The sequence below is a fragment of the Panthera tigris genome, chromosome B3 (genome assembly GCF_018350195.1).
Source record: "Panthera tigris isolate Pti1 chromosome B3, P.tigris_Pti1_mat1.1, whole genome shotgun sequence".
In the NCBI taxonomy this organism is placed as follows: Eukaryota; Metazoa; Chordata; class Mammalia; order Carnivora; family Felidae; genus Panthera; species Panthera tigris.
Genome location: NC_056665.1, coordinates 29,372,012 through 29,398,777, shown reverse-complemented (window position 1 = coordinate 29,398,777; position 26,766 = coordinate 29,372,012). Strand labels below are relative to the sequence as shown.

General features: G+C 38.4%; 1 protein-coding gene across 7 annotated transcripts in view; it reads left to right on the top strand.

Annotated features, from left to right (window-relative positions):
• SCAPER (S-phase cyclin A associated protein in the ER) overlaps positions 1-26,766 on the top strand; it is a 549,552-nt gene that overhangs the window by 453,146 nt on the left and 69,640 nt on the right. For all 7 annotated transcript variants that reach the window (XM_042988321.1, XM_042988320.1, XM_042988324.1 and 4 more), the window contains one exon: positions 3,110-3,342. In XM_042988321.1, the coding sequence (XP_042844255.1) occupies positions 3,110-3,342 (233 nt within the window). The remainder of the gene's footprint in view (positions 1-3,109; positions 3,343-26,766) is intronic.

The window sequence follows — 26,766 nt, the reverse complement described above, 5'->3', positions numbered from 1 at the left end:
ATGTACAAAAATATTAGAATTTGTTTGGACCGTTTAATGACAGCCCTTGGAGTAGGAAATAACGGAGCAGTCTTTCACAACTCTGAAGGAAAAGTAGTTGCAACCAAGAATCCTCCATTCAGCCAAACCATCATTCAGGTATAAGGATGAAATAAAGATCTATAAAGACTCACTGGTCTCAAAATTTTTCTTTCCATGCAATCTTTCTTAGGAACTTGTTGGAATATATTCCTCAACAAAATGAGAGCATGGGAAGAAAAAAAAGACATGGAATCCAAGAAACAAGGGTATCTAACCCAGGAAGGGGTGGAAGGAATTCTTAAGATGAAGATGAAGGGCAATCCCAAGAGGAGAGTTGTGTCACAGGCCTACAGAGCAGACAGTCCATATTAGTGCAGGGGTGTTGTAGGTTTCAGGGGGAATGTCTCCACTGGGGAAAGAAAAAGAATCAACAATTTCTGCTGTGTCTGAACTTGAGAGGAAATTTCACTGTAACCAGAAAGATTGACAATGAATTAATGACAGATAAATAGGAAATTCAGCATATGAAAAAAAGTTACCTGAGACCAAAAATTTGTATAAGAAAGTAAATGTAATCATCATATGCTAAAGAACTTAACCATGAATGATATTTGTGTAGGCGTAATGGAAGAAACAATATCATGCAGTCAATAGTACCACGGACCAAATGTCCTGCCTCTCTTCCTCTTTCCACATACACAGTTGGATGACATTTCTTGGTTCTCTTGTGGTTGGGTTGGATGGTATGATTATTCTAGCCAATAAGGTGTGAGCAAAAATGAGAAGATCACTTTCAGGTAATGCATTTAATGTTGATTCAAGACCTTACAGAGATTTTTTTTCTTCTTTGCCACTGTGACCTATAGTGCTCTGTACTATCTGATACACTAGCCAATATTAAAGTTAAAATTAATTAAATTTAAAAATACAATCCCTGTATCACACTAACCACATTTCTAGTGCTCAACAGCCACATGTGACTAGTGCAGATATAGAACAGTGTAGACTTAAAAACTTGCATCATCTTAGAAAGTTCTATTGGTTATTGTTGCCATAAATGGTACTTGCTTTGTCACTCCAGAGTAAAGACAACAAGGATGCAGAACAGAGCCCCAGCCGGCCTGAGACGAACATGTCATTTGAATGAAAAATAAAACTTTATTGTTTGAAGCCACTGAAATTTTTGAGGAGTGTTTCACTGCAGCATAACCCAGCTCATCCTGACTTACATAGAAATCCTAGGTTCAAATTCCATTCTCATATACCACCTGCTATATTGGGATAGGCTAGGTTACACTAGTCACAATCGAAAGTTTGTGTGACTGTTTTATAACTACTATAGAGTTTCAAAGGGAGCTTTCATCAGTTAATTGGAGCATAGACTGCAGAAAGATTCTGCTGTAATTACTTGGGTTTAGGAATGGCTCCATGGTCAGATAGAACTTACGGTCAGCAGTCTTAAACAGGCTCTTCTCAGAAAAGTGACTTTCATGGCATGTCTAAATTAACAACAACAGAAAGGAATGAAGGGGACATTAGCTTGTGTTTATAAAGATCCTCTTTTTTTTTAATCCAAGTGAGTATTTATTCCTCTTTTGATAGGACTGATGCAGGTGAAGAGTGAGGATAAGCAAAGGCTGATTATACTAAATGCATTTGAAGTGTAATAATTTGCCAGGTGTTTTTCTACTCATCATCTCATTTGAACTTTATAGTAGTCCTAGTAGGTAGGCAGATACAGAAACCAAGTCTCATAAATGTAAAATTGTTACTTTGAGTCATGTAATCTCCTAGAAGAAAAACTAGATCTTGAATACAGTACCATCTGATTCCATCCAGACCTCTTCTTCCCACCCTTAGCTTATTGTCTCTTCCCCTTTCTTGGTAGTAAGGCTTTTAGGAGTCAACCCCACCTCTCCCTGGGAAGAGTGAGCCCTTACAGACCAAGGGCACAGAGCTCCCAGCCTGGTAATTATATATCCAGCCATTGTACTTTTTTTTAATGTTTATTTACTTATTTATTTTGAGAGAGAGAAAGAGCAGGGAAGAGGCAGAGAAAGAGAATCGCAAGCAGGCTCTACACTGTTAGTGCAGAGCCCAACATGGGGCTCAATCTCACAAACCATGAGATCATGATCTGAGCTTACACTTAACAAACTGAGCTACCCAGGCACCCCTAGCTATTGTACTTCTTAAGTCATCCTTCTCTGTGAGAACTGTTATTCATATACAGTAGTATTTACTGTTTATGTGGTAATGGTAATGGTAGGAATCATAGTAAGAGTAGAAATATAGTAACAGATAACACTTCTGTGTGGCTTACCTATGTGCCAGACATTGTTCTAAGAATTTACACATGTTGATTTACTGCTATGATTATGATTATCCTCATTTCACAATTGAGGAAATAGAGACACAGAAAGGTTAAGGAATTTGTCTAAGACCATGTAACTGTAGAGTCAGAAACCAAGCCCAGGTTCTGACTCCTAGTCCCAACTTTTAACCATGTTACTTCTTGTAAACTATATACAAGAATAGCTGAATATGACACTAGGTATTAGGCAAAAACTGTTTTACCATTCTGTAATAAGAAATACGAATTTGATTTTAATAGAGGAATTCAGATTAGATATTTTTAGAACTCACTTTAACAAGAAAACAATGTTGTCAGTTTACCAATTGGTTCATTTTCTGGGCTCATATAAATTGTTAATATAATGTATTCAATTGAATAAATACTATTTCTTGAGCACTTACTGTATGCCTTGGCATGAGCTAAGCATTTTATGTGGATTAACTCATTTAATCCTCACTAGAATCTTATGATATAGGCACTGTTGTTGTCCCTCTTTTATAAATGAGAATATATTGAAGCTTTGAAGTAGCAACATGCCCAAGGTCGCTCAACTAGCAAGGATAAAGCTGAGACTTGAACTCAGCAATCTAACTTCAGAACCAACACTCTAATATTTAGCTAGCCACTTCTACAATTTCAAAATTATTTATGATTCCAGAAATGTTCCACATTATCTCTGTCCACTTCTGGTGGTTTTCCTGAAATATAATTACTGTATTTTTTTCCATCTAGGTTTATGTTCCAGATGAAAATAATGCTATTTTGGGAAGAAATACAAATAAGCAACTTTTTGAAGGTTTGACAACTGGACTTCTCAAAGTCAGTGCTGTGGTTTTTAGCTGCCTGATTGCCAATCGACCAGATGGAAACAGCCAGCCAGATACACCAAAAATATCGACACAGGAAATGAAAAACAAACCCTCACAAGGTGATACTTTTAACAGTCGAGTTCAGGACCTCATCAGGTAAAATTGTTAGACTTCTTCAAACTTTCTTCTTTAAAAAAAAAAGTTATATTAAAATAATTTAAATCTCAGGGTCCATATGATGGTATTGGTTCTCATGATACCGTCCATAAATTCTTGGCAATAAATACACTACATTTTGTACCACAGAGAAGAAAAATCCTGTTAATGAAAAGCAATACAGTTAGAGCTCATCTGTCATTATTGATATTTAGATATTTGATATTAGAATATGTAGTGTCCAAGCTTTTATAACTTTCTTGCTGTCAACTATTCCCAAATCAAGAATTTCTGAGAATTCTCCTATTTCAGGTCATCTCTTGTTTTAAATTTGATTTGGACTTAAAACAGTAATAGCTACCATTTATGGAGCACTCATTATGTGTAAGGTATTATAATGTAGTAGAGGCTTTGCAGCCCTTGAAGTGTAGGATTTCTAATTTAGACTTTGTAGGTGGTGAAAATGCTCAGGGAGGTTAAGTGCTTTGCCTAAGTTTATTTAATAGATAGATTTACAAGTAAGTAGGAGATTTGAGATTGGAACTCAGGTCTTGCTGGACTACCAAAATCTGTGTGCTTTGCTCTACACGAATGTAGCTATTTCTGACACCTGTTCAAGGTCAACCCTGCTAAGGTCACCTTTTCTCCAGGGAAATTTACTCCTGTTTTGACATCTGAACTCTTTTTTCCTCATGCATCTTGAATCAAGTAGGACATTTAATTTCCCAATAGGGTTCCATTTGGTGTTAATCACTTACCTGCCCCACCTATCTGCAACTTTTCTGTGATCAGCACTGATCTCCAGTTTGAAAAATCCATGAAATTTGTTGCTCTGAAGCTTATGGTAGGTTAATAGAAAAGAGAATGCCTTCTTCTTCATTTGTCTCAAAACAGTTCTTATATTTCTGCTGGTTTCATGTAGTGCTTTCTTGGGAACAGTTGTTTCATTCAGTATCTTTCTTACCCTTGATTATTTTGTTCACATATCCCTTCCATCTGCCTGCCCTCTCTCCCCAAGCATATTTATTGCTAGAAAGTACTAGGTCCTTTGGGTCTACAACGATTTACCTTATAGCACTTAACTTTTTTTTTAATTTTTTATATTAAATATAATTTATTGTCAAAGTGGTTTCTATACAACACCCAGTGCTCATCCCAACAGGTTTTTTAAACTTTTTTTTTAATGTTTATTTATTTTTGAGAGAGTGAGAGAGAGACAGAGCAGGATCGTGGATGGGGCAGAGAGAGAGGAAGACACAGAATCCGAAGCAGACTCCAGGCTCTGAGCTGTCAGCATAGAGCCCAACATGGGGCGCGAACTCATGAACCTTGAGATCATGACCTGAGCTGAAGTTGGACGCTTAACTGACTGAGATTACCCAGGAGCCCCTACAACACTTGACTTATAACCTCCCTGGCCTTTCTCTCATTTGCTTTATCCCATTCAATTTCCCCATCTCCTTTGGTCACTGTAGAACCTAGCTCCTCGGTTGATAAGTGCTATTCTGTCCCTACATTCTCCCTTGGGCTACTGTGTGATGCAGCAACCCTGCATTCTCGTCCAGGCAACATAGCCACAGCCTTGCCCAGCCAAGTGCTTCAGTGTAATTCTAATGGGCTTTCCAGGAGAAAGGACATACATTTTCACATATATTATTATATATTATTATAGTTACCAGATCCTCTATAAAGGAAGAAGGTATTAGGGAAGAAATAACAGTGGTAATCTCCCAAACCAAATAACTCAGATAACTTAAAAAGACTGATTGACAATTACAGCCTTTCAGAACAAAACTCTGCCACTGTTTCTCTGACTTGAACCACTTCTGCTGAAGGTTTTCTTATAAATAATGCATTGTTAGTTGATTGATGATGACTTTGTGTAGAACCACAAACTATATTTTGGATCAGAAGCAAACAGAACATGTCTAATTATTTCCATGCTTGCTCTCTCACCTTCTCAGATATAAACTAACAAGAAATCTCACTCCACTCCCTGCCATTACCTGGGAGTTTTTTGTCACCTTATATCTGTAGAGTTGTAAAACTGGACAGAAAGTTCCAACAGTCTTTGGTGCTGTTCTCTAGCCTATACTCCAGAAGTAGAGCTGGAGCTGAGCACACTACCCTGACATATGTCCCTTTCTTCTCGTGTGATATAAAAGAGGCAAGAGGATATATAACAGAGATGGTAATAACAGTATTTATTCTCATTATTTTACATGGTTCAGTCAAGTGTCTAGATCTAAGAGATTCTCAAATATATATCAGTTCATACTATGGTCACCTGTAGCACTTTGTGCTAGATACCATACAAGGTCCTAGGAAACAAAAAACAAACAAATGGCACAAGAACAGACACTCAGATCGATGGAACAGAATAGATAACCCAGAAATGGACCCACAAACATAATGGCCAACTAATCTTTGACAAAGCAGGAAAGAATATCCTATGGAAAAAAGGCAGTCTCTTCAGCAAGTGGTGCTGGGAAGACTGGACAGCAACATGCAGAAGAATGAACCTGGACCACTTTCTTACACCATACACAAAAATAAACTCAAAATGGATCAAAGACCTCAATGTAAGACAGGAAGCCATCAGAATCCTCGAGGAGAAAGCACGCAAAAACCTCTTTGATCTTGCCTGCAGAAATTTCTTACTCAACACGTCTCCAGAGGCAAGGGAAACAAAAGCAAAAATGAACTATGGGGACCTCATCAAAATAAAAGGCTTCTGCGCAGCAAAGGAAACAATCAGCAAAACTAAAAGGCAACCGACAGAATGGGAGAAGATATTTTCAAATGACATATCAGATAAAGGGTTAGTATCCAAAATCTATAAAGATCTTATCAAACTCAACACCCAAAAAACAAATAATCCAGTGAAGAAATGGGCAAAAGACATGAATAGACACTTCTCCAAGGAAGACATCCAGATGGCCAACCGACACATGAAAAAATGCTCAACATCACTCACCGTCAGGGAAATACAAATCAAAACCACAATGAGATACCACCTCACACCTGTTAGAATGGCTAACATTAACAACTCAGCAACAACAGATGTTGGCAAGGATGTGGAGAAAGAGGATCTCTTTTGCATTGTTGGTAGGAATGCAAACTGGTGCAGCCACTCTGGAAAACAGTATGGAGGTTCCTCAAAAAACTAAAAATAGAACTATCCTATGACCCAGCAATTGCACTACTAGGTATATATCCAAGGGATACAGGTATGCTGTTTTGAAGGGACACATGCACCCCCATGTTTATAGCAGCACTATCAACAATAGCCAAAGTATGGAAAGAGCCAAAACGTCCATTGATGGATGAATGGATAAAGAAGATGTGGTATATATATACAATGGAGTATTATTTGTCAATCAAAAAGAATGAAATCTTGCCATTTGCAGCTATGTGGGTGGAACTAGAACTAGAAGGTAATATGCTAAGTGAAATTAGAGAAAGACAAAAATCATATGTCTTTACTCATATGAGAACTTTAAGATACAAAACAGATGCACATATGAACATAAGGGAAGGGAAGCAAAAATAATATAAAAACAAGGAGGGGGACAAAAACATAAGAGACTCATAAATATGGAGAACAAACAGAGGGTTAATGGAGGGGTTGTGGGAGGGGGGATGAGCTACTCATCTACTCCTGAAATCATTATTTATTGCACTATATGCTAACTAACTTGGATGTAAACTTAAAAAATAAATAAAAGTAAATTAATTAATTAATAAATGCTACTCTCTTAGCAACTTGTTAACTATAGTCACCGTGCTATACATTAATCCCCAGAACTTAGTCATATTATAGAGTTTGTGCCCTTTAATAACATCTAATTTTCCCTAGCCCCTACGCCTTAGTAACCACCATTCTACTCTCCATTTCTAGAAGTCTGGCATTTTTAGATTCTACTTATATGTAAGTGAGATCATACAGTATATATCTTACTGTCTGACTTATTTTACTTAGCATAATGTCTTCAGGGTCCATCAGTGTTATTGGAAATGGAAGGATTTCCTTCTTTTTTTGGATGAATAATATTCTATTATACACACACACACACACACACACACACCTCACCCATCACCCATTTTCTTTATTCATTCATCCATTATAGTCACTTAGAGTTGCTTCCATGTGTTGGCTATTGTGAATAGTGCTGCAATGAACATGGGAGTACAGGTATCTCTTTGAGATAGTGACTCATTTCCCTCAGATGTATACACAGAAGTAGAATTGATGGATTGTATGGTAGTTGTGTTTTTAATTTTTTGAGGAATGTCCCTACTATTTTCCACAGTGGCTATACAAATTTACATTCCCACCAAAAGTGTACAAGGGTTCACTTTTCTTGACATCCTTGCCAAAATTATCTCCTGTCTTTTTGATACTTGCTGTTCTAACAGGTTTGAAGTGGATCTCATTGTGGTCTTGATTTGCACTTTCCCTGATAATTGGTGATGTTGAGTGTCTTTTCCTGTACCTGGTGGGCATCTGTATGTTCCTTGCAAAAATGTCTATTTGGGTCCTTTGCCCACTTTTTAATCAGATTATTTGTGTTTTTACTATTGAATGGTAAGATTTCCTTATATATTTTGGATATGAACCCCTTATCTGGTATGTCATTTGCAAATATTTTCTCCCTTTCAATAGGCTCCTTTTTCACTTTGTTGTTTCCTGTGCTGTGCAGAAGCCTCTAAGGTTGATGTAGTCCCACTTGTTCATTTTTGCTTCTGTTTCTTATTGTATGCAAAAAAATATTTGCCAAGTCCAATGTGAAGGAGTTTTTCCCTGTATTTTCTTCTAAGAGTTTTATGGTTTGAGGTCTTACACTTAAGTCTTTAATCCATCTGAAGTTCATTTTTGTGAGCAGTGTAAGATAGGAATCCAATTTCATTCTTCTGCAAGTGGCTATCCATTTGTTCCAGCACCATTTATTGAAGACACTGTCCTTTCCCCGTTGACTGTTCTTGGCTCCCTTGTCAAAAATTTGTGGACTGTATATGCATGGGTTTGTTTCTGGGTTCTCAATTCTGTTCTGTTGGTCTGTGTGTGTTTTTATGCCAAAACCATACTGTTTTGGTTATGATAGCTTTGTAATTAGTTTGAAATCGTGAAGTGTAATGCCTCCAGCTGTGTTCTTCTTTTACAAGGTTTCTTTGGCTCTTTAAAGTCTTACTAAAGCACAGTCCTTTTCATCATATCCAAGTAGATATTTATATCTATGTCTTAAAACAGGGAAATCAAACTGTGAAACCAGAAGGCAAATAGATGATTCCAAATCACTAACTGATACCAGTCTTTTGGAATCAAAAGTTATCAAATGAAAGGCATCTATTCAACAAGTTATAAAACTGTACTTTAGCACTTTCCTAGCCAACAAACCCTCGCCTCATATCAGAATATAGCATAGGCCCATCAGGGTGCACAAGTTCAAAACTGAACACATAATCTTTTCACCCAGAGGAGCTCCTTTTCCTGTGTGATTTGTCCTTATCAGTGGCACCGATATCCCATTCAGTTACTTAAGCCAGCAATCTGACCACTGTCAAACACTCCTCACAGAGACTCTTTTACCAAATCAATATCCAATTAAGTCTTTAGTATTTACTGAGTAGAGACAGACGTGCCCTGGTGAGAAGAGCAAGTCGCACCTTAATGTCTGGGGCTCAACCGAGGGTGTGGCTCCCTACTGTGCAAGCTGAACCACCTTGGAGTGTGGAGACACAAAGGAATCTAGATCCAAGTCACCTCTTTGCCACTTTTGGAGCTCGGTGTCTGGCCTGCCTGTCTGACTCTTGAGGAGAGACCTGGGAAGATGGCTGGGTAGGAGGATGCTGGGCTCACCTTGTCCCGCTGATTGCTTAGATTCCATCCACATCTGCCTAAACATCCAGAACAACACCAGAAGACTAGCAGAACAGATTCTCCAGAGCCAAGCATAGACAAGAGGCCCACGATAGAGGATAGGAAGGGCAGAGAGTCAGTGCATGCTACACGGACGGGCGGGTGGGAGCCGGGGCAGTGGAGGGGAAGCCCTCCAGGCAAAGAAGAACCCCCAAAGTCTGGCTTGCAAAAGCGGAGGGGCCGGACTCCGTGAGATCTGACAGCCAGCGGGACTTAACATCTGGAATGTTAAAAGTCAACAGCTCTGCTCTTGGAGAGTGGGGAGGGCAAGGGGATGCCAGGAGGGAGAGTTCTTGAGCCCAGAAGACAGAGCTCAGCTCAACGGGGGGACAAACGTGCTGGCAATCGCCATCTCCCTCTCCCTTCCACCAGCCGAAATTCCAAAGGGAACCAGTTCCCATCAACAAACTTGCTTGCACCAGGCAAACACCCAATGCTGTGCTTCTGTGGATCCATCCCTCCAACTGACCTGCCTCCCTCCTGGTGCTGCAGGGCCCCTCCCGCAGGGGACCACCACCAACAAAGCTAGCTAAGCCTGCCCCTTCCGCCGCTATTCACCTTGCAGATCCACCCCATCTAATAAGCCCTTGAGCAGATCCCATTGAAGCAGCACAAGCCTGGCAGTGTGTAAACAGCCCAGACAGGGGCCACACCACCCCACAGTGAGTCCTGCCCCTGGGAGGGGGGAAGATAAGGTACACATCAGTCTGACTGTAGCCCCAGCAGTGGGCTGGGGGCAGACATCGGATCTGACTGTGGCCCCACCCACCAACACAAGTTACTCCGGGCAGCACAGGGGAAGAGCCCTGCAGTTTGGAGCTACCTCAGGGACTACCCAAAGTGATGAAACAGAAGAATTCCCCTCACAAGAAACTCCAGGAAGTAACGACAGCTAACCAATTGATCAAAACCGATCTAAGCAATACAACGGAACAAGAATTTAGAATAACAGTCATAAAATTAATCACTGCACTTGCAAAAAGCATAGAGGACAGCAGAGAATCTATTGCTACAGAGATCAAGGGACTAAAAAATAGTCACGAGGAATTTAAAAATGCTATAAATGAGGTGCAAAATAAAATGGAGGTGGCCATAGCACAGATTGAAGAGGCAGAGGAGAGAATAGGTGAATTCAAAGATAAAGTTATGGGAAAAGAGGAAGCTGAGAAAAAGAGAGAAAAAAATCCAGGAGTATGAGGGGAGAATTAGAGAACTAAGTGATGCAATCAAATGGAACAATATCCGTATCATAGGAATTCCAGAAGAAGAGGAGAGAGAGAAAGGGGCTGAAGGTGTACTTGAACAAATCCTAGCTGAGAACTTCCCTGATCTGGGGAAGGAAGCAAGCATTGAAATCCAAGAGGTACAGAGAACCCCCTGTAGATATAACTTGAATCGATCTTCTGCAGGACATATCATAGTGAAACTGGCAAAATACAAGGATAAAGAGAATTCTGAAAGCAGCTAGGGATAAACGGGCCCTAACATACAAAAGTAGACACATAGGGGAGTGCCAAACCTACCTACTGAAATTTGGCAGGCCAGAAAGGAATGGCAGGAAACCTTCAATGTGATGAACAGAAAAAATATGCAGCCAAGAATCCTTTATCCAGCAAGTCTGTCGTTCAGGATGGAAGGAGAGATAAAGGTTTTCCCAAACAAACAAAACCTGAAGGAATTCATCACCACTAAACCAGCCCTACAAAAGATACTAAGGGGGACTCTGTGAGTGAAATGTTGCAAGGACCACAAAGTACCAGAGACATCACTACAAGCACGAAACCTACAGACATCACAATGACTCCTAACCCGTATCTTTGAATAATAACGCTGTATGTAAATGGCTTAATTCTCCAACGAAAAGACATAGGGTATCAGAATGGATTAAAAAAACAAGACCCATCTATTTGCTCTCTACAAGAGACTCATTTTAGACCTGAGGACACCTTCAGATTGAAAGTGAGGGGATGGAGAACTATCTATCATGCTACTGGAACTCAAAAGAAAGCTGGAGTAGCCATACTTATATCAGACAAACTAGACTTTAAATTAAAGGCTGTAACAAGAGATGAAGAAGGGCATTATATGATAATTACACAGTCTATCCATCAGGAAGAGCTAACAATTATAAATGTCTTATGTGCCAAATACGGGAGCCCCCAATTATATAAAAGAATCACAAACATGAGCAACCTTATTGGTAAGAATGTGGTAATTGCAGGGGACTTTAATTCTCCATGTACAACAATGGAGAGATCATCTAGACACAGGATCAATAAAGAAACAAGGGCCCTGAATGATACATTGGATCAGATGGACTTGACAGATATATTTAGAACTCTGCATCCCAAAGCAACAGAAGATACTTTCTTCTTGAGTGCACATGGAATATTCTCCAAGATAGATTACATACTCGGTCACAAAACAGCCCTTCATAAGTATAAAAGAATTGAGATCATACCATGCACACTTTCAGACCACAATGCTATGAAACTTTAAATCAACCACAGGATAAACTTTGGAAAACCTCCAAAAGCATGGAGGTTAAAGAACACCCTACTAAAGAATGAATGGGTCAACCAGGCGATTAAAGAAGAAATTAAAAAATACATGGAAACAAATGAAAATGAAAATACAACAATCCAAACGCTTTGGGATGCAGCAAAGGCAGTCCTGAGAGGAAAATACATTGCAATCAGGCCTATCTCAAGAAACAAGAAAAATCCCAAATACAAAATCTAACAGCACACCTAAAGGAAATAGAAGCAGAACAGCAAAGATACCCCAAACCCAGCAGAAGAAGAGAAGTAATAAAGATCAGAGCAGAAGTAAACAACATAGAATCTATAAAAACCTGTAGAGCAGATCAATGAAACCAAGAGTTCGTTTTTTGAAAAAATAAACAAAACTGATATACCTCAAGCCAGGCTTCTCAAAAAGAAAAGGGAGAGGCCCAAGTAGATAAAATCGTGAATGAAAATGGAATTATTACAACCAATCCCTCATAATACAAGCAATTATCAGGGAATACTATGAAAAATTATATGCCAACAAAACTGGACAACTTTTAAGAAATGAACAAATTCCTAGACACCCACACATGACCCAAACTCAAATGGGAAGAAATAGAAAACTTGAAAAGACCCATAACCAGTGAAAAAATTGAATCAGTTATCAAAAATCTCCCAACAAATAAGAGTCCAGGACCGGATGGCTTCCCTGGGGAATTCTACCAGACATTGAAAGCAGAAATAATACCTATCCTTCTCAAGCTGTTCCAAAAAATAGAAAGGGAAGGAAAACTTCCAGACTCATTCTAGGAAGCCAGAATTACTTTGATTCCCAAACCAGACAGAGACCCAGCAAAAGAAGAGAATTACAGGCCAATATCACTGATGAACATGGATGCAAAAATTCTCAACAAGATACTAGCAAATCAAATTCAACAGCATATAAAAAGAATTATTCGCCATGATCAAGTGGAATTCCTTCCTGGGCTGTAGGGCTGGTTCAGTATTCACAAACCAATCAATGTGAGACATCATATTAGTAAAAGAAAAGATAAGAACCATATGATCCTGTCAATCGGTGCAGAAAAAGCATTTGACAAAATACAGCATCCTTTCTTAATAAAACCCCTCGAGAAAGTCGGGATAGAAGGAACACACTTAAACATCATAAAAGCTGTATATGAAAAGCCCACAGCTAATGTCATTCTCAATGGGGAAAAACTGAGAGCATTTCCCCTGAGATCAGGAACATGACAGGGATGTCCACTCTCACCGCTGTTGTTTAATATAGCGTTGGAAGTTCTAGCATCAGCAATCAGACAACAAAAGGAAATCGAAGGCATCAAAATTGGCAAAGATGAAGTCAAGCTTTCACTTTTTGCAGATGACATGATACTATACATGGAAAACCCGATAGACTCCACCAGAAGTCTGCTAGAACTGATATACGAATTCAGCAAAGTTGCAGGATACAAATTAATGTACAGAAATCAGTTGCATTCTTATACACTAAGAATGAAGCAACAGAAAGACAAATAAACTAATCCCATTCACAATTGCACCAGGAATCATAAAATACCTAGGAATAAACCTAACCAGAGATGTAAAAGATCTGTATGTTGAAAACTATAGAAAGCTTATGAAGGAAATTGAAGAAGACACAAAGAAATGGAAAAACATTCCGTGCTCATGGATTGGAAGAATAAATATTATTAAAATGTCAATACTACCCAAAGCTATCTCCACATTCAATACAGTCCCAGTCAAAGTTGTACCAGCATTCTTCTCGAAGCTAGAACAAGCAATCCTAAAATTTGTATGGAACCACAAAAGACCCCGAATAGCCAAAGTAGTACTGAAGAAGAAGACCAAAGTGGGAGGCATCACAATCCCAGACTTTAGCCTCTACTACAAACCTGTAATCATTAAGACAGCATGGTATTGCCACAAAACAGACACGTAGACCAATGGAATAGGGTAGAGACTCTCCAGAATTTGACCCACAAAAGTATGGCCAACTAATCTTTGACAAAGCAGGAAAGAATATCCAATGGAAAAAAGACAGTCTCTTTAACAAATGGTGCTGGGAGAACTAGACAGCAACATGAAGAAGAATGAAACTAGACCACTTTCTTGTACCATTCACAAAAATAAACTCAGAATGGACGAAGGACCTGAATGTGAGACAAGAAACCATCAGACCCCTAGAGGAGAAAACAGGCAACAACCTCTTTGAGCTCAGCCATAGCAACTCCTTACTCGACACATCTCCGAAGGCCAGGGAAACAAAAGCAAAAATGAACTATTGGGGCCTCATGAAGATAAAAATCTTCTGTACTGCAAAGGAAACCATCAACAAAACTAAAAGGCAACCAACGGAATGGGAAAATACATTTGCAAATGACCTATCAGACCAAGGGCTAGTATCCAAAAATCTATAAAGAACTCACCAAACTCCACACCCAAAAAACAAATAATCCAGTGAAGAAATGGGCAGAAGACATGAATAGACACTTTTCTAAGGAAGACATCCACATGGCCAACAGACACATGAAAAGATGCTCAACATCACTCCTCATCAGGGAAATACAAATCAAAACCACACTGAGGTACCACCTCACGCCAGTCAGAGTGGCTAAAATGAACAACTCAGGCGACTACAGATGCTGGCGAGGGTGTGGAGAAACGGGGAACCCTCTTGCGCTGTTGGTGAGAATGCAAACTGGTGCAGCCGCTCTGGAAAACAGTGTGGAGCTTCCTCAAAAAATTAAAAATAGATCTACCCTATGACCCAGCAATAGCACTGCTAGGAATTTACCCAAGGGATACAGGAGTGCTGATGCATAGGGGCACTTGTACCCCAATGTTTATAGCAGCACTTTCAACAATAGCCAAGTTGTGGAAAGAGCCTAAATGTCCATCAACTGATGAATGGATAAAGAAGTTGTGGTTTATATATACAATGGAATACTACTTGGCAAGGAGAAGGAATGAAATATGGCCTTTTGTAGCAACGTGGATGGAACTGGAGAGTGTTATGCTAAGTGAAATAAGTCATACAGAGAAAGATAGATACCATATGTTTTCGTTCATATGTGGATCCTGAGAACTTAACAGAAGACCATGGGGGAGGGGAAAAGTTACAGAGAGGGAAGGAGGCAAACCATAAGAGACTCTTAAAAACTGAGAATAAACTGAGGGTTGATGGGGAGTGGGAGGTTGGGGAAAGTGGGTGATGGGTGTTGAGGAGGGCACCTGTTGGTATGAGCACTGGGTGTTGTATGGAAACCAATTTGTCAATAAATTTAATATTTTAAAAAAGTTGTGGTTTATATATACAATGGAATACTACTTGGCAATGAGAAAGAATGAAATATGGCCTTTTGTAGCAATGTGGATGGAACTGGAGAGTGTTGTGCTAAGTGAAATAAGTCATAAAGAGAAAGATAGATACCATATGTTTTCACTCTTATGTGGATCCTGAGAAACTTAACAGAAGACCATGGGTAGGGGAAGGGGGAAAAAAGTTACAGAGAGGGATTGAGGCAAACTATAAGAGACTCTTAAATACTGAGAATAAACTGAGGGTTGATGTGGGGTGGGAGGTTGGGGAAAGTGGGTGATGGGTGTTGAGGAGGGCACCTGTTAGGATGAGCACTAGGTGTTGTATGGAAACCAATGTGACAGTAATTTGCATATTTAAAAACAATCTTTTGTACTTACTGATTCTGACTTGTCACTATCTCTCAGATTTATGACCTTTGCTCTATTGCTATATCTTTAAGTATTCAGGTTCTCTTGCGATAGCAGATAGCTTGGCTCTCTGTTTCTCTCTCTCTTCCCCTTTTCAAAATAATTTATTTTTCCTAATTATAAAAGTAATGTGTGCTCAATGAGAAAAACAATTTGTTAAATCAGAAAAGAAAAATTGGTATTTTTGTAAAAACACAAAAATTACCTTTAATTCCTCCACCCAAAGATAATGACTGGGTTGGTTTTGGTGTACATACATGTGGTGGTTTTATAAAAAATATTGTAATACTTCTGTATATTGTCTTATCATGTATTTATTTTTGTAAATAGGAATTTGCAAATTAGTTTTTGCTGGATTTCCAATTATTTGTTTATGTAGTAGTGATTTGTTTCATGTAACCTATTGTTACTCATGTAGGTTTATTCTAGTTTTTTACTACAGATACCACTTTGAAGAACATCTTTGTACACTCATTTTTCCCTGCAACTGATTGTTTTCTTAAAATAAATGTTGAGAAGTAGAATTTCTGGGTCAAACAATTGCAGTAAGGGTTTTGTCCATATTGCCAAATTGACCTATGCAAAGATTAACTGAGTATGTTCTTGCACCCTCAGTCTACACAATATATCATCATTCTTTTGAGCCTTAGCCAAATTGAGAGGTGAAAATATTTATTTTTATAGTAGTGACATTGAACATTTTAAATGTTTATTGGCCATTTCTATTTTTTTGTGAGTTGCCTGTTCTTTTACTTTGCCCATTTTTCTACTAGTGATGTTGAGTCTTTAATTGTAAAAGCTCTTCTTATATTAAGAACACTGGGCACATGCACATGTGAAGAAGCAGCAGAAGGGCACCATCTGAAAACCAAAGAGAGAGTCCTCAGAGGAGTTCAACATTGTTGGTACCTTGATCTTGGACTATAAGCCTCCATTACTTTGTTGAGATATGAATAGAGTGCACTAAAATATCACTTACCATCATATACTGTGAAATGGAAATACAATGCTGCAGATGATGCTTCTGCTTATTTGGAGCAGTGTTGATTCCTTGTGGTAGGTCTCTGTTTATAAGATCTTAGTTCTTTACTGTGGAACAGTGTTGATTCCTTGTGGTAGGTCTCTGTTTATAAGATCTTAGTTCTTTACTGTGGAACTGACTATGTCATTGAACAGATGGCAACATAGGTTCCTGCCAACTTCAGTCCCCCCCACCATAGAAGGCCAACTAACAGCTATCTATAGATAAAGACACCAGTGTGAAAACCCCAGAAATTGGGGGTGGGTGAGTCTGAAGAACCCTCCCTGGACTTCAGAGACCAAGAAGGACTGCATTAGAAGGGTGAAAGGAAAAACTAACACTCTGATCACATCACCTCTCCCCCAGGCTGGCCACTGAGAGGGTCTCAGTAAGCTTATAGTTTCTCCAATGTGAAAAGAGAACCCAAAGTGGATGTCCAGGTCTTCCAGTGTTGTGGGACACTTCCCAGGAAGCCCACTTGGGTTTTGCCTCATGAAGATCACAGGGGTAATCTGCAGGGTTCAACCAGTGAGAATCAACTAGAAAGGGAGAAGGAGGGGTAGGACTGACAGCAATAAGCATTCAAATCCTGGTGAACTGCACTCCAGCTTGCAGTGATACCTGAGCAGAGATCCCAGATACCATTTCTGCCTATTCATAAAGCTAAACCTATATAGCCCCCATCTTGGCAAGGAGCTTACTTGGCAGTTCTGCCTGATTTGGTTCCTCAGTCTCAGGCTGTACTGGCTGTAAAGCCTGTTCTATAGCCCCACCAGGACAGAGAAGCAAGTTTAATCCCTGCCCAACTGCTCAACATCACCTCCAGTTTTGACCAGCCAGAGAACCCATGCAGCCACAAAGCCCATCCTACAGCCCTGATCAGGCAGGTAGCCAAGCCAACAGCCCTACCTAACTGTTGATCATAGCTTCTGGCCCCACACATTACCAGGAAACCTTAACAGTGACCCTGGGAAATCTCAAAGCATAGCCTACAGCCCCACCCAACTATGAGATAGATCTGGGAGTCCCTCCCAACCAGAGAACCCAGCTGGCAACCTTGCCCAATATCAGAGCACAGCTAGCAGCCCACCTGAAGTCCAGCCTGCAGCCCCACCCAACATTAAGGCACAGCCTTTAAAAACATGGAAGGAAAAAACTGTCAACCAAAAATGCTGTAACTGGCAATGCTGCCCTTCAGAAATAAAGGAGAAATAAAGACTTTCCCAAACAAAAGCTAAAGTTCACCTCCACTCGACCTGTCTTATAAATGCTAAAGGGCATTATTCAAGCTGAAATAAAAGGAAGATAGTAACAAAAGAAGGTAGATGTGTAATAGTCACTGGTAATTGTAAATATATAGTCAGAATCTGAATGTCTGATATTGTAATGTTGGCACATAATTCACTTACAAGTGTAGTTTAAAAGTTAATCAAGGGGCGCCTGGGTGGCTCAGTCGGTTAAGCGTCCGACTTCAGCTCAGGTCATGATCTCGCAGTCCGTGAGTTCAAGCCCCGCATTGGGCTCTGTGCTGACCACTCAGAGCCTGGAACCTGTTTCAGATTCTGAGCCTCCCTCTCTCTCTGACCCTCCCCCGTTCATGCTCTGTCTCTCTCTGTCTCAAAAATAAATAAACGTAAAAAAAATTAAAAATAAATAAAAATAAAAGTTAATCAAATGTATTAAAAGTAACCATAACTACAGTTATTTGTCATTTGATGCACACTATAAAAAATATAAATTATAACATCAGTAACCTCAAATGTGAGCAGGGGAGAAGTAAAAGCATAGTTTCTATATGCTATCAAACTTACAAAGGAAAACCTGTAGTAGACACACAGAAGATTATTATAAAGGAGTCAAATCATACCACAACAAAAAGTTATCAGATCACAAAGGAAGAGAGCAAGAAGCAAGGAACAAGGAAAGTACAAAACAGTCAGAAAACAAAACGGCAATAGTAAGTCCTTACTTATTAATAATTACTTTAAGTGTAAGTGAATTAAATGCTCTAATCAAAAGACAGAGTGGCTGAATGGATTAACAAAACAAGATGCAACGATATACTGCCTATAAGAGACTCATTTTAGCATTAAGGACATACATAGAGTAAAGGGATGGAATAGATATTTCAAAAAAATGGTAATAAGAGAAAGTAGGGGTAGCTGTATTTATATCCGACAAAATAGATTTTAAGCTAAAAATAGTCAAAAGAGACAAAGAAGGTCATTATATAATGATAAAAGGGTAGTCTACTAAGAAAATGTAACAGTGGTAAATATTTATGTGCCCAACTCTGGAGCAAAAATTCTCAACAAAATACTAGCAAACCAAATTCAACAGCACATTAAACGTCTTATAGACCTGACAAAATTATCAATACCTATGTGCCAACTGATAACACTTTTTTATAGTGCATTAGATCTTTTTTCTTATTGGTAAGAAACCAAATGTTGCAGGTACAGGTAACTCCCCATCGTCATCCCTTTTACCTTACTCCTTCTCAGGAAGAAAATCACTATGTTAGTTTGTGTATATCATTCCCATTCATGTTTGTGTGTGTGTGTGTGTGTATGTGTGTGTGTGTGTGTGTGTGTGTGTGTATGATTATGTATATATATGTACAATCATATAATCATATACATACACATACGATTTTATATAAACATTATATATAAAAATATGTATGTGTCAGCATATAGATGGGTCTTGTTTTTTTATCCATTCCAATGCCCTGTGTCTTTTGACTGGAGCATTTGGTCCATTTATATTTAGAGTGATTATTGAAAGATATGAAATTAGTGCCATTGTGTGGCCTGTAAGTTGGTGTTTCTGGTGACATTCTCTGGTCCTTTCTAGTCTTTGTTGCTTTTGATCTTTTTTTGTTTTATTGTGTTTCTTATCCACTCAAAGAGTCCCCCTTAAAATTTCTTACAGAGCTGGTTTAATGGTCACAAACTCCTTTAGTTTTTGTTTGTCTGGGAAACTTTTGATCTCTCCTTCTATTTTGAATGATAGACTTGCTGGATAAAGAATTCTCGGCTGCATATTTTTCCAATTCAGAATGTTGAATATATCCTGCCACTCCTTTCTGACCTGCCAAGTTCCTGTGAACAGATATGCTGTGAACCTGATCTGTCTTCCCTTGTAGGTTAAGGACATTTTTTTTTCCTTGGGGCTCTTATAATTCCTTCCTTGTCTGTGTATTTTGTGAATATGCCTAATTGATGGTCAATTTTGTTGAATTGAATGGGAGTCCTATGTGCTTAATGGATTTTGATGTCTGTGTTCTTTCCCAGATTAGGAAAGTTTTCAGCTATAATTTACTCACATAACCTCCTGCCCCTTTTTTCTCTCTCTTCATCTTCTGAGACCTAAAAACACCTGCAGATCTAAAGTAGGGAATGGAGAACTATCTATCATGCTAATGGACATCAAAAGAAAGCCAGAGTAGCCATACTTATATCAGAAAAACTAGATTTTAAAACAAAGACTGAAACAAGAGATGAAGAAGGGCATTATATCATAATTAAGGGATCTATTCACAAGGAAGACCTAATAATTGTAAATATTTATGCCCCCAACCTGGAACACCCAAATATATAAATCAACATAAAACATAAAGAAACTCGATAATAATACCATAATAGTAGGGGATTTTAACACCCCACTTACAGCAGTGGACAGATCATCTAACTAGAAAATCAACAAGGAAACAATGGTTTTGAATAACACACTGGACGGATGGAATTAAGAAATATATTCAGAACATTTCACCCTAAGGCAGAAGAATACACATTCTTCTCAAGTATACCCCGAAAATTCTCCAGAATAGATCACATAGTGGGTCACAAATCAGCCCTCAACAAGTACAAAAAGATCGAGATCATACTTTGCATATTTTCAGACCACGGCACTATAAAATTCAAAATCAACCACAAGAAAAAATTTGAAAAGACCATGAATACTTGGACATTAATGAACATCCTACTAAAGAATGAATGGGTTAACCAAGAAGTTAAAGGGAAATTAAAAAGTGTAAAAAGTACACGGAAGCCAATGAAAATGAAAACACAACAGTCTAAAACCTCAGGGATGCAGCAAATGTGGCCATAAGAGGGAAGTATATAGGAATCCAGGCCTTCCTAAAGAAGGAGGAAATGGGGTGCCTGGGTGGCTTGGTCGGTTAAGCGCCTGACTTCAGCTCAGGTCATGATCTCATGGTCCGTGAGTTCGAGCCCCGCGTCGGGCTCTGTGCTGACAGCTCAGAGCCTGGAGCCTGTTTCAGATTCTGTGTCTCCCTCTCTCTCTGCCCCTCCCCTGTTCATGCTCTGTCTCTCTCTGTCTCAAAAATAAATAAATGTTAAAAAAAAAAATTTTAAAAGAAGGAGGAAATGTCTCAAATATACAACCTAACCTTATACCTAAAGGAGTTGGAAAAAGAAAAGTAAAGCCCAAAACCAGCAGAAGAAAGAATAAAGATTAGAGCAGAAATTAGTGATATCGCAATAGAAAATAAACAAACAAACAAAAAAAAACAAAAACAGGACCAGGAACTGGTTCTTTGAAAGAATTAACAAAATTGATAAACCCCTAGCCAGATTGATCAAAAAGAAAAAGGAAAGGACCCAAATAAAATCACAAGTGAAAGAGGAGAGATCACAACCAACACTGCAGAAATACAAGCAATAATGAAAGAATATTAATGAGCAATTATATATATGCCAACAAATTGGGCAATCTGGAAGAAATGGACAAATTCCTAAAAACATATAAACTACCTAAACTAAAACAGGAAGGAATAGAAAATTTGAACAGACACATAACCAATAAAGAAACTGAATCAGTAGTCAAAAATCTCCTGAAAAACAAGAGTCCAAGGCCAGATGGCTTTCCAGAGGAATTCTACCAAACATTTAAAGAAGAGTTAATTCTTCTTCTTTTGAAGCTATTCCAAAATATAGAAATGGAAGGAAAACTTCCAAATTCATTCTATGAGCCCAGCATTACCTTTATTCCAAAACCAGACAAAGACCGCACTAAAAAAAAAAACTACAGACCAGTTTCCCTGATGATCATGGATGCAAAAATTCTCAACAAGATACTAGCAAAACGAATCCAATAATACATTAAAAGAATTTTTCACCACGATCAACAGGATGTATTCCTGGTCTGCAGGGCTGGTTCAATATCTGCAAATCAATCAATATAATACATCACGTTAATAAAAAAAAAAAAAAAAAGGATAAGAACCATGTGAACCTCTCAATAGATGCAGAAAATGCATTTGAAAAAATATAATATCCTTTTTTTGGTATAAACCCTCATGAAATTAGGAATAGATGGAACAAACCTCAAGATAATAAAGGCCACATATGAAAGACCCACAGCTGATATCATCTTCAATGGAGAAAAACTGAGAGCTTTCCCCCTAAGGGAAAGCACTTTATCAGATATGTCATTTGCAAATATCTTTTCCCATTCCGTTGGTTGCCTTTTAGTTTTGTTGATTGTCTCCTTTGCAGTGCAAAAGCTTTCAATCTTGATGATGTCCCAATAGTTCATTTTTGCTTTTAATTCCCTTGCCTTTGGAGATGCGTCGAGCAAGAAATTGCTGCGGCTGAGGTCAAAGGGGTTGTTGCCCGCTTCCTCCTCTAGGGTTTTGATGGTTTCCTGTCTCACATTCAGTCCATCATCCATTTTGAGTTTATTTTTGTGGATGGGGTAAGAAAGTGGTCCAGGTTCATTCTTCTGCATGTTGCTGTCCAGTTCTCCCAGCACCATTTGCTAAAGATACTGTCTTTTTTCCATTGGATGCCCTTTCCTGCTTTATCACAGATGAGTTGGCCATACATTTGTGGGTCAAATTCTGGGTTTTCTATTCTATTGGTCTATGTGTCTGTTTTTGTGCCAATACCATACTGTCTTGATTGCAGCTTTGTATTAGAGGCTGAAGTCTGGGATTGTGATGCCTCCCACTTTGGTTTTCTTCTTCAATATTACTTTGGCTGTTTGGGGTCTTTTGTGGTTCCATACAAATTTTAGGATTGCTTTTCTGGCTTTGAGAAGAATGCCAGTGCAATTTTGATTGGGATTGCATTGAATGTATAGATTGCATTGGGTAGTGTTGACATTTTAACAATATTTATTCTTCCAATCCATGAGCACGGAATGTTTTTCCATTTCTTTGTGTCTTCTTCAATTTCCTTCATAAGCTTTCTATAGTTTTCAGCATACAGGTCTTTTACATCTTTGGTTAGGTTTATTCCTAGGTATCTTATGGTTCTTGGTGCAGTTGTAAATGGGATCAGTTTATTTCTCTTTCTCTTGCTTCATTATTGGTGTATAAAAATGCATCCGATTTCTGTACATTGATTTTGTACCCTGCGACTTTGCTGAATTCGTGTATCAGTTCTAGCAGACTTTTGGTGGAGTCTGTCGGGTTTTCTGTGTAAAGTATCATGTCATCTATGAAAAGTGAAAGTTTGACTTCTTCTTTGCCGATTTTGATGTCTTTTATTTCATTTTGTTGTCTGATTGCTGAGGCTAGGACTTCCAACACTATGTTAAACAACAGTGGTGAGAGTGGACATCCCTGTCATGTTCCTGATCTCAGGGGAAATGCTCTCAGTTTTTCCCCATTGAGGATGACATTAGCTGTAGGCTTTTCGTATATGGCTTTTATGATGTTTAAGTGTGTTCCTTCTATCCCGACTTTCTCAAGGGGTTTTATTAAGAAAAGATGCTGTATTTTGTCAAATGCTTTTTCTGCATCGATTGACAGGATCATATGGTTCTTATCCTTTCTTTTATTGATGTCATGTATCACATTGATTGATGTGCAAATATTGAACCAGCCCTGCAGCCCAGGAATGAATTCCACTTGATCATGGTGAATAATTCTTTTATATGCTGTTGAATTCGATTTGCTAGTATCTTGTTGAGAATTTTTGAATCCATATTCATCTGGGATTTTGGCCTGTAGTTCTCTTCTTTTGCCTGGTCTCTGTCTGGTTTGGCAATCAAAGTAATGCTGGCTTCATAGAATGAATCTGGAAGTTTTCCTTCCCTTTCTATTTTTTGGAACAGCTTGAGAAGGATGGGTATTATCTCTGCTTTCAATGTCTGGTAGAATTCCCCAGGGAAGCCATCTGATCCTAGACTCTTATTTGTTGGGAGATTTTTGATAACTGATTTAATTTCCTCACTAGTTATGGGTCTGTTCAAATTTTCTATTTCTTCCCATTTGAGTTTGGGTCATTTCCCATGTGTGGGTGTCTAGGAATTTGTTCATTTCTTATAGGTTGTCCAGTTTTGTTGGCATATAATTTTTCATAGTATTCTCTGATAATTGTTTGTATTTCTGGGGGATTGGTCGTGACAAATCCATTTTCATTCATGATTTTATCTATTTGGGTCCTCTTTTCATTTTGAGAAGTCTGGTTAGGGGTTTATCAATTTTATTTATTTATTTTTTTCAAAAAACCAACTCTTTGTTTCATTGATCTGTTCTACTGTTTTTTTGGATTCTATATTGTTGATTTCTGCTCTGATCTTTATTATATCTCTTATTCTGCTGGTTTTGGGGTGTCTTTGCTGTTCTGCTTCTATTTCCTTTAGGTGTGCTGTTAGGTTTTGTATTTGGGATTTTTCTTGTTTCTTGAGATAGGCCTGGATTGCAATGTATTTTCCTCTTAGGACTGCCTTTGCTGCATCCCAAAGGGTTTGGATTGTTGTGTTTTCATTTTCATTTGTTTCTGTATATTTTTTAATTTCTTCTCTAATTGCCTGGCTGACCCATTCATTCTTTAGTAGGGTGTTCTTTAACCTCCATGCATTTGGAGGTTTTCCAAACTTTTTCCTGTGGTTGATTTCAAGTTTCATAGCATTGTGATATGAAAGTGTGCATGGTAATGATCTCAATTCTTTTGTATTTGTTGAGGGCTGTTTTGTGACCCAGTAAGTGGTCTATCTCGGAGAATGTTCCATGTGCACTCAAAAAGAATATGTATTCTGCTGCTTTAGGAAGAAAAGTTCTAAATATATCTGTCAAGTCCATCTGGTCCATTGTATCATTCAGGGCCATTGTTTCTTTATTGATTTTCTGTCTAGATGATCTGTCTATTGTTGTAAGTGGAGTATTAAAGTCCCCTGCAAATACCACATTCTTACCAATAAGATTGCTTATGTTTGCGATTAGTTGTTTTATATATTTGGGTGTCTCCAAATTCGGTACATAAACATTTATAATTGTTAGCTCTTCTTGATGGATAGACGGCATAATTATTATATAATGCCCTTCTTCATCTCATTACAGTCTTGAGTTTAAAATCTAGTTTGTCTGATATAAGTATGGCTCCTTCAGCTTTCTTTTGACTTCCAGTAGCAGGATAGATGGTTCTCCATCCCCTCATTTACAATCTGAAGGTGTCCTCAGGTCTAAAATTGATCTCTTGTAGACAGCAAATAGATGGGTCTTGTGTTTTTTTGTTTGTTTATCCATTCTGATACCCTATTTCCTTTGGTTGTAGCATTTTGTCTGTTTATATTCAATGTTATTATTGAAAGATATGGGTTTAGAGTCATTGTCTTATCTGTAGATTTCATGCTTATAGTGGTGTCTCTGGTCCTTTGTGGTCTTTGCTACACTCAGAGTTCCCCTTAGGATCTGTTATATGTCTGGTTTAGTGGTGATGAATTTCTTCAGTTTTTGTTTGGGAAAACCTTTATCTCTCATTCTGTTCTGAATGACAGGCTTGCTGGATAAAGGATTCTTGGCTGCATATTTTTCCTATTCATCACATTGAAAATTTCCTGCCACTCCTTTCTGGCCTGCCAAGTTCCAGTAGATAGGTCTGCTACTACCCTTATGTGTCTATCCTTGTAGGTTAAGGCCTGTTTATCCCTAGCTTCTTTCAGAATTCTTTCTATATCCTTGTATTTCGCCAGTTTCAATATGATACGTCATGCAGAAGATCTGTTCAAGTTATGTCTAAAGGGAGTTCTCTGTGCCTCCTGGATTTCAATGCCTGTTTCCTTCCCCAGATTGGAGAAGTTTTCAGGTATAATTTGTTCAAGCACACTGTCAGCCCCTTTCTCTCTGTCTTCTTCTTCTGAAACTCCTGTGATACAGATATTGTTCCGTTTCATTGAATCACTTAGTTCTCTGATTCTCCCATTGTGATCCAGAATTTTTTTTTATCTTTTTCTCAGCTTCATCTTTTTCCATAATTCTATCTTCTATTTCACCTATTCTCCCCTCTGTCTCTTCAATTCTCGCTGTCAGTACCTCTAGTTTATTTTGCACCTCATTTACAGCATTTTTTAATTGATCATGCCTATTTTTTAGTTCCTTGATCTCTGTAGCAATAGATTCTCTGCTGTCTTCTATGCTTTTTTCAAGCCCAGCGATTAATCTTATGACTATTATTCTAAATTCTTGTTCAGTTATATTGTTTATATCTGTTTTGAGCAGTTCTTTAGCTGTCATTTCTTCCTGGAATTTCTTTTGAGAAGAATTCTTCCATTTCGTCATTTTGGCTAGTTTTCTGTCCTTTATGTGTTTTCAAAGCTTATTATCTGCCCTTCACCTTCGAGCACTACTATATTAAAGAGGGGTCATACACTGTCCAGAACCTGGCCCTTTAGGAGGTGTTTTTTGGAGTGCGTTACTTGCTCTCTGTTGTTGTGACTTTGACTACTTTATCTCCCTACTCATATTGATATTTCAAACCCTCCACTAGGTCTGTTTTGATTTGTTCATTGATGTAGCCCTGGAGAGGAAAACAAAAAACAAACAGAAAACAAAAATACACAAACACACAAACAAAAAAACCCAAAACAAAAAGCCAGAAACACCAGCTACAAGTAAGCAACAGGGTGGAAGTGGTGCTGATGGAAGAGGCCTTATCCCATACAAAGAGAGAAATGACAAGAGTGAGGAAAAAGAAAAAATAAAAATTGCCCAGACAGAGAAACTACACAGCTTAATCCAGAGGGAGAGAAAGGAAAATAAAGAAGGAGGCAGGAAAAAAGAAAGAAAATAACATTGGCCAGACAGAGAAACTATTTGGCTTAATCCAGAGAGAGAGAAAGAATGAAGAAGGAGGTGTGGAACATGTATCAAGAGAATGGATTAAATATGTCTGCTTAGACAAACCAACAACCAAGGTAACCGGACTGGAGGAGGAAGAGATAAGAAGGAGAAAAGGAAGGAGGAATGT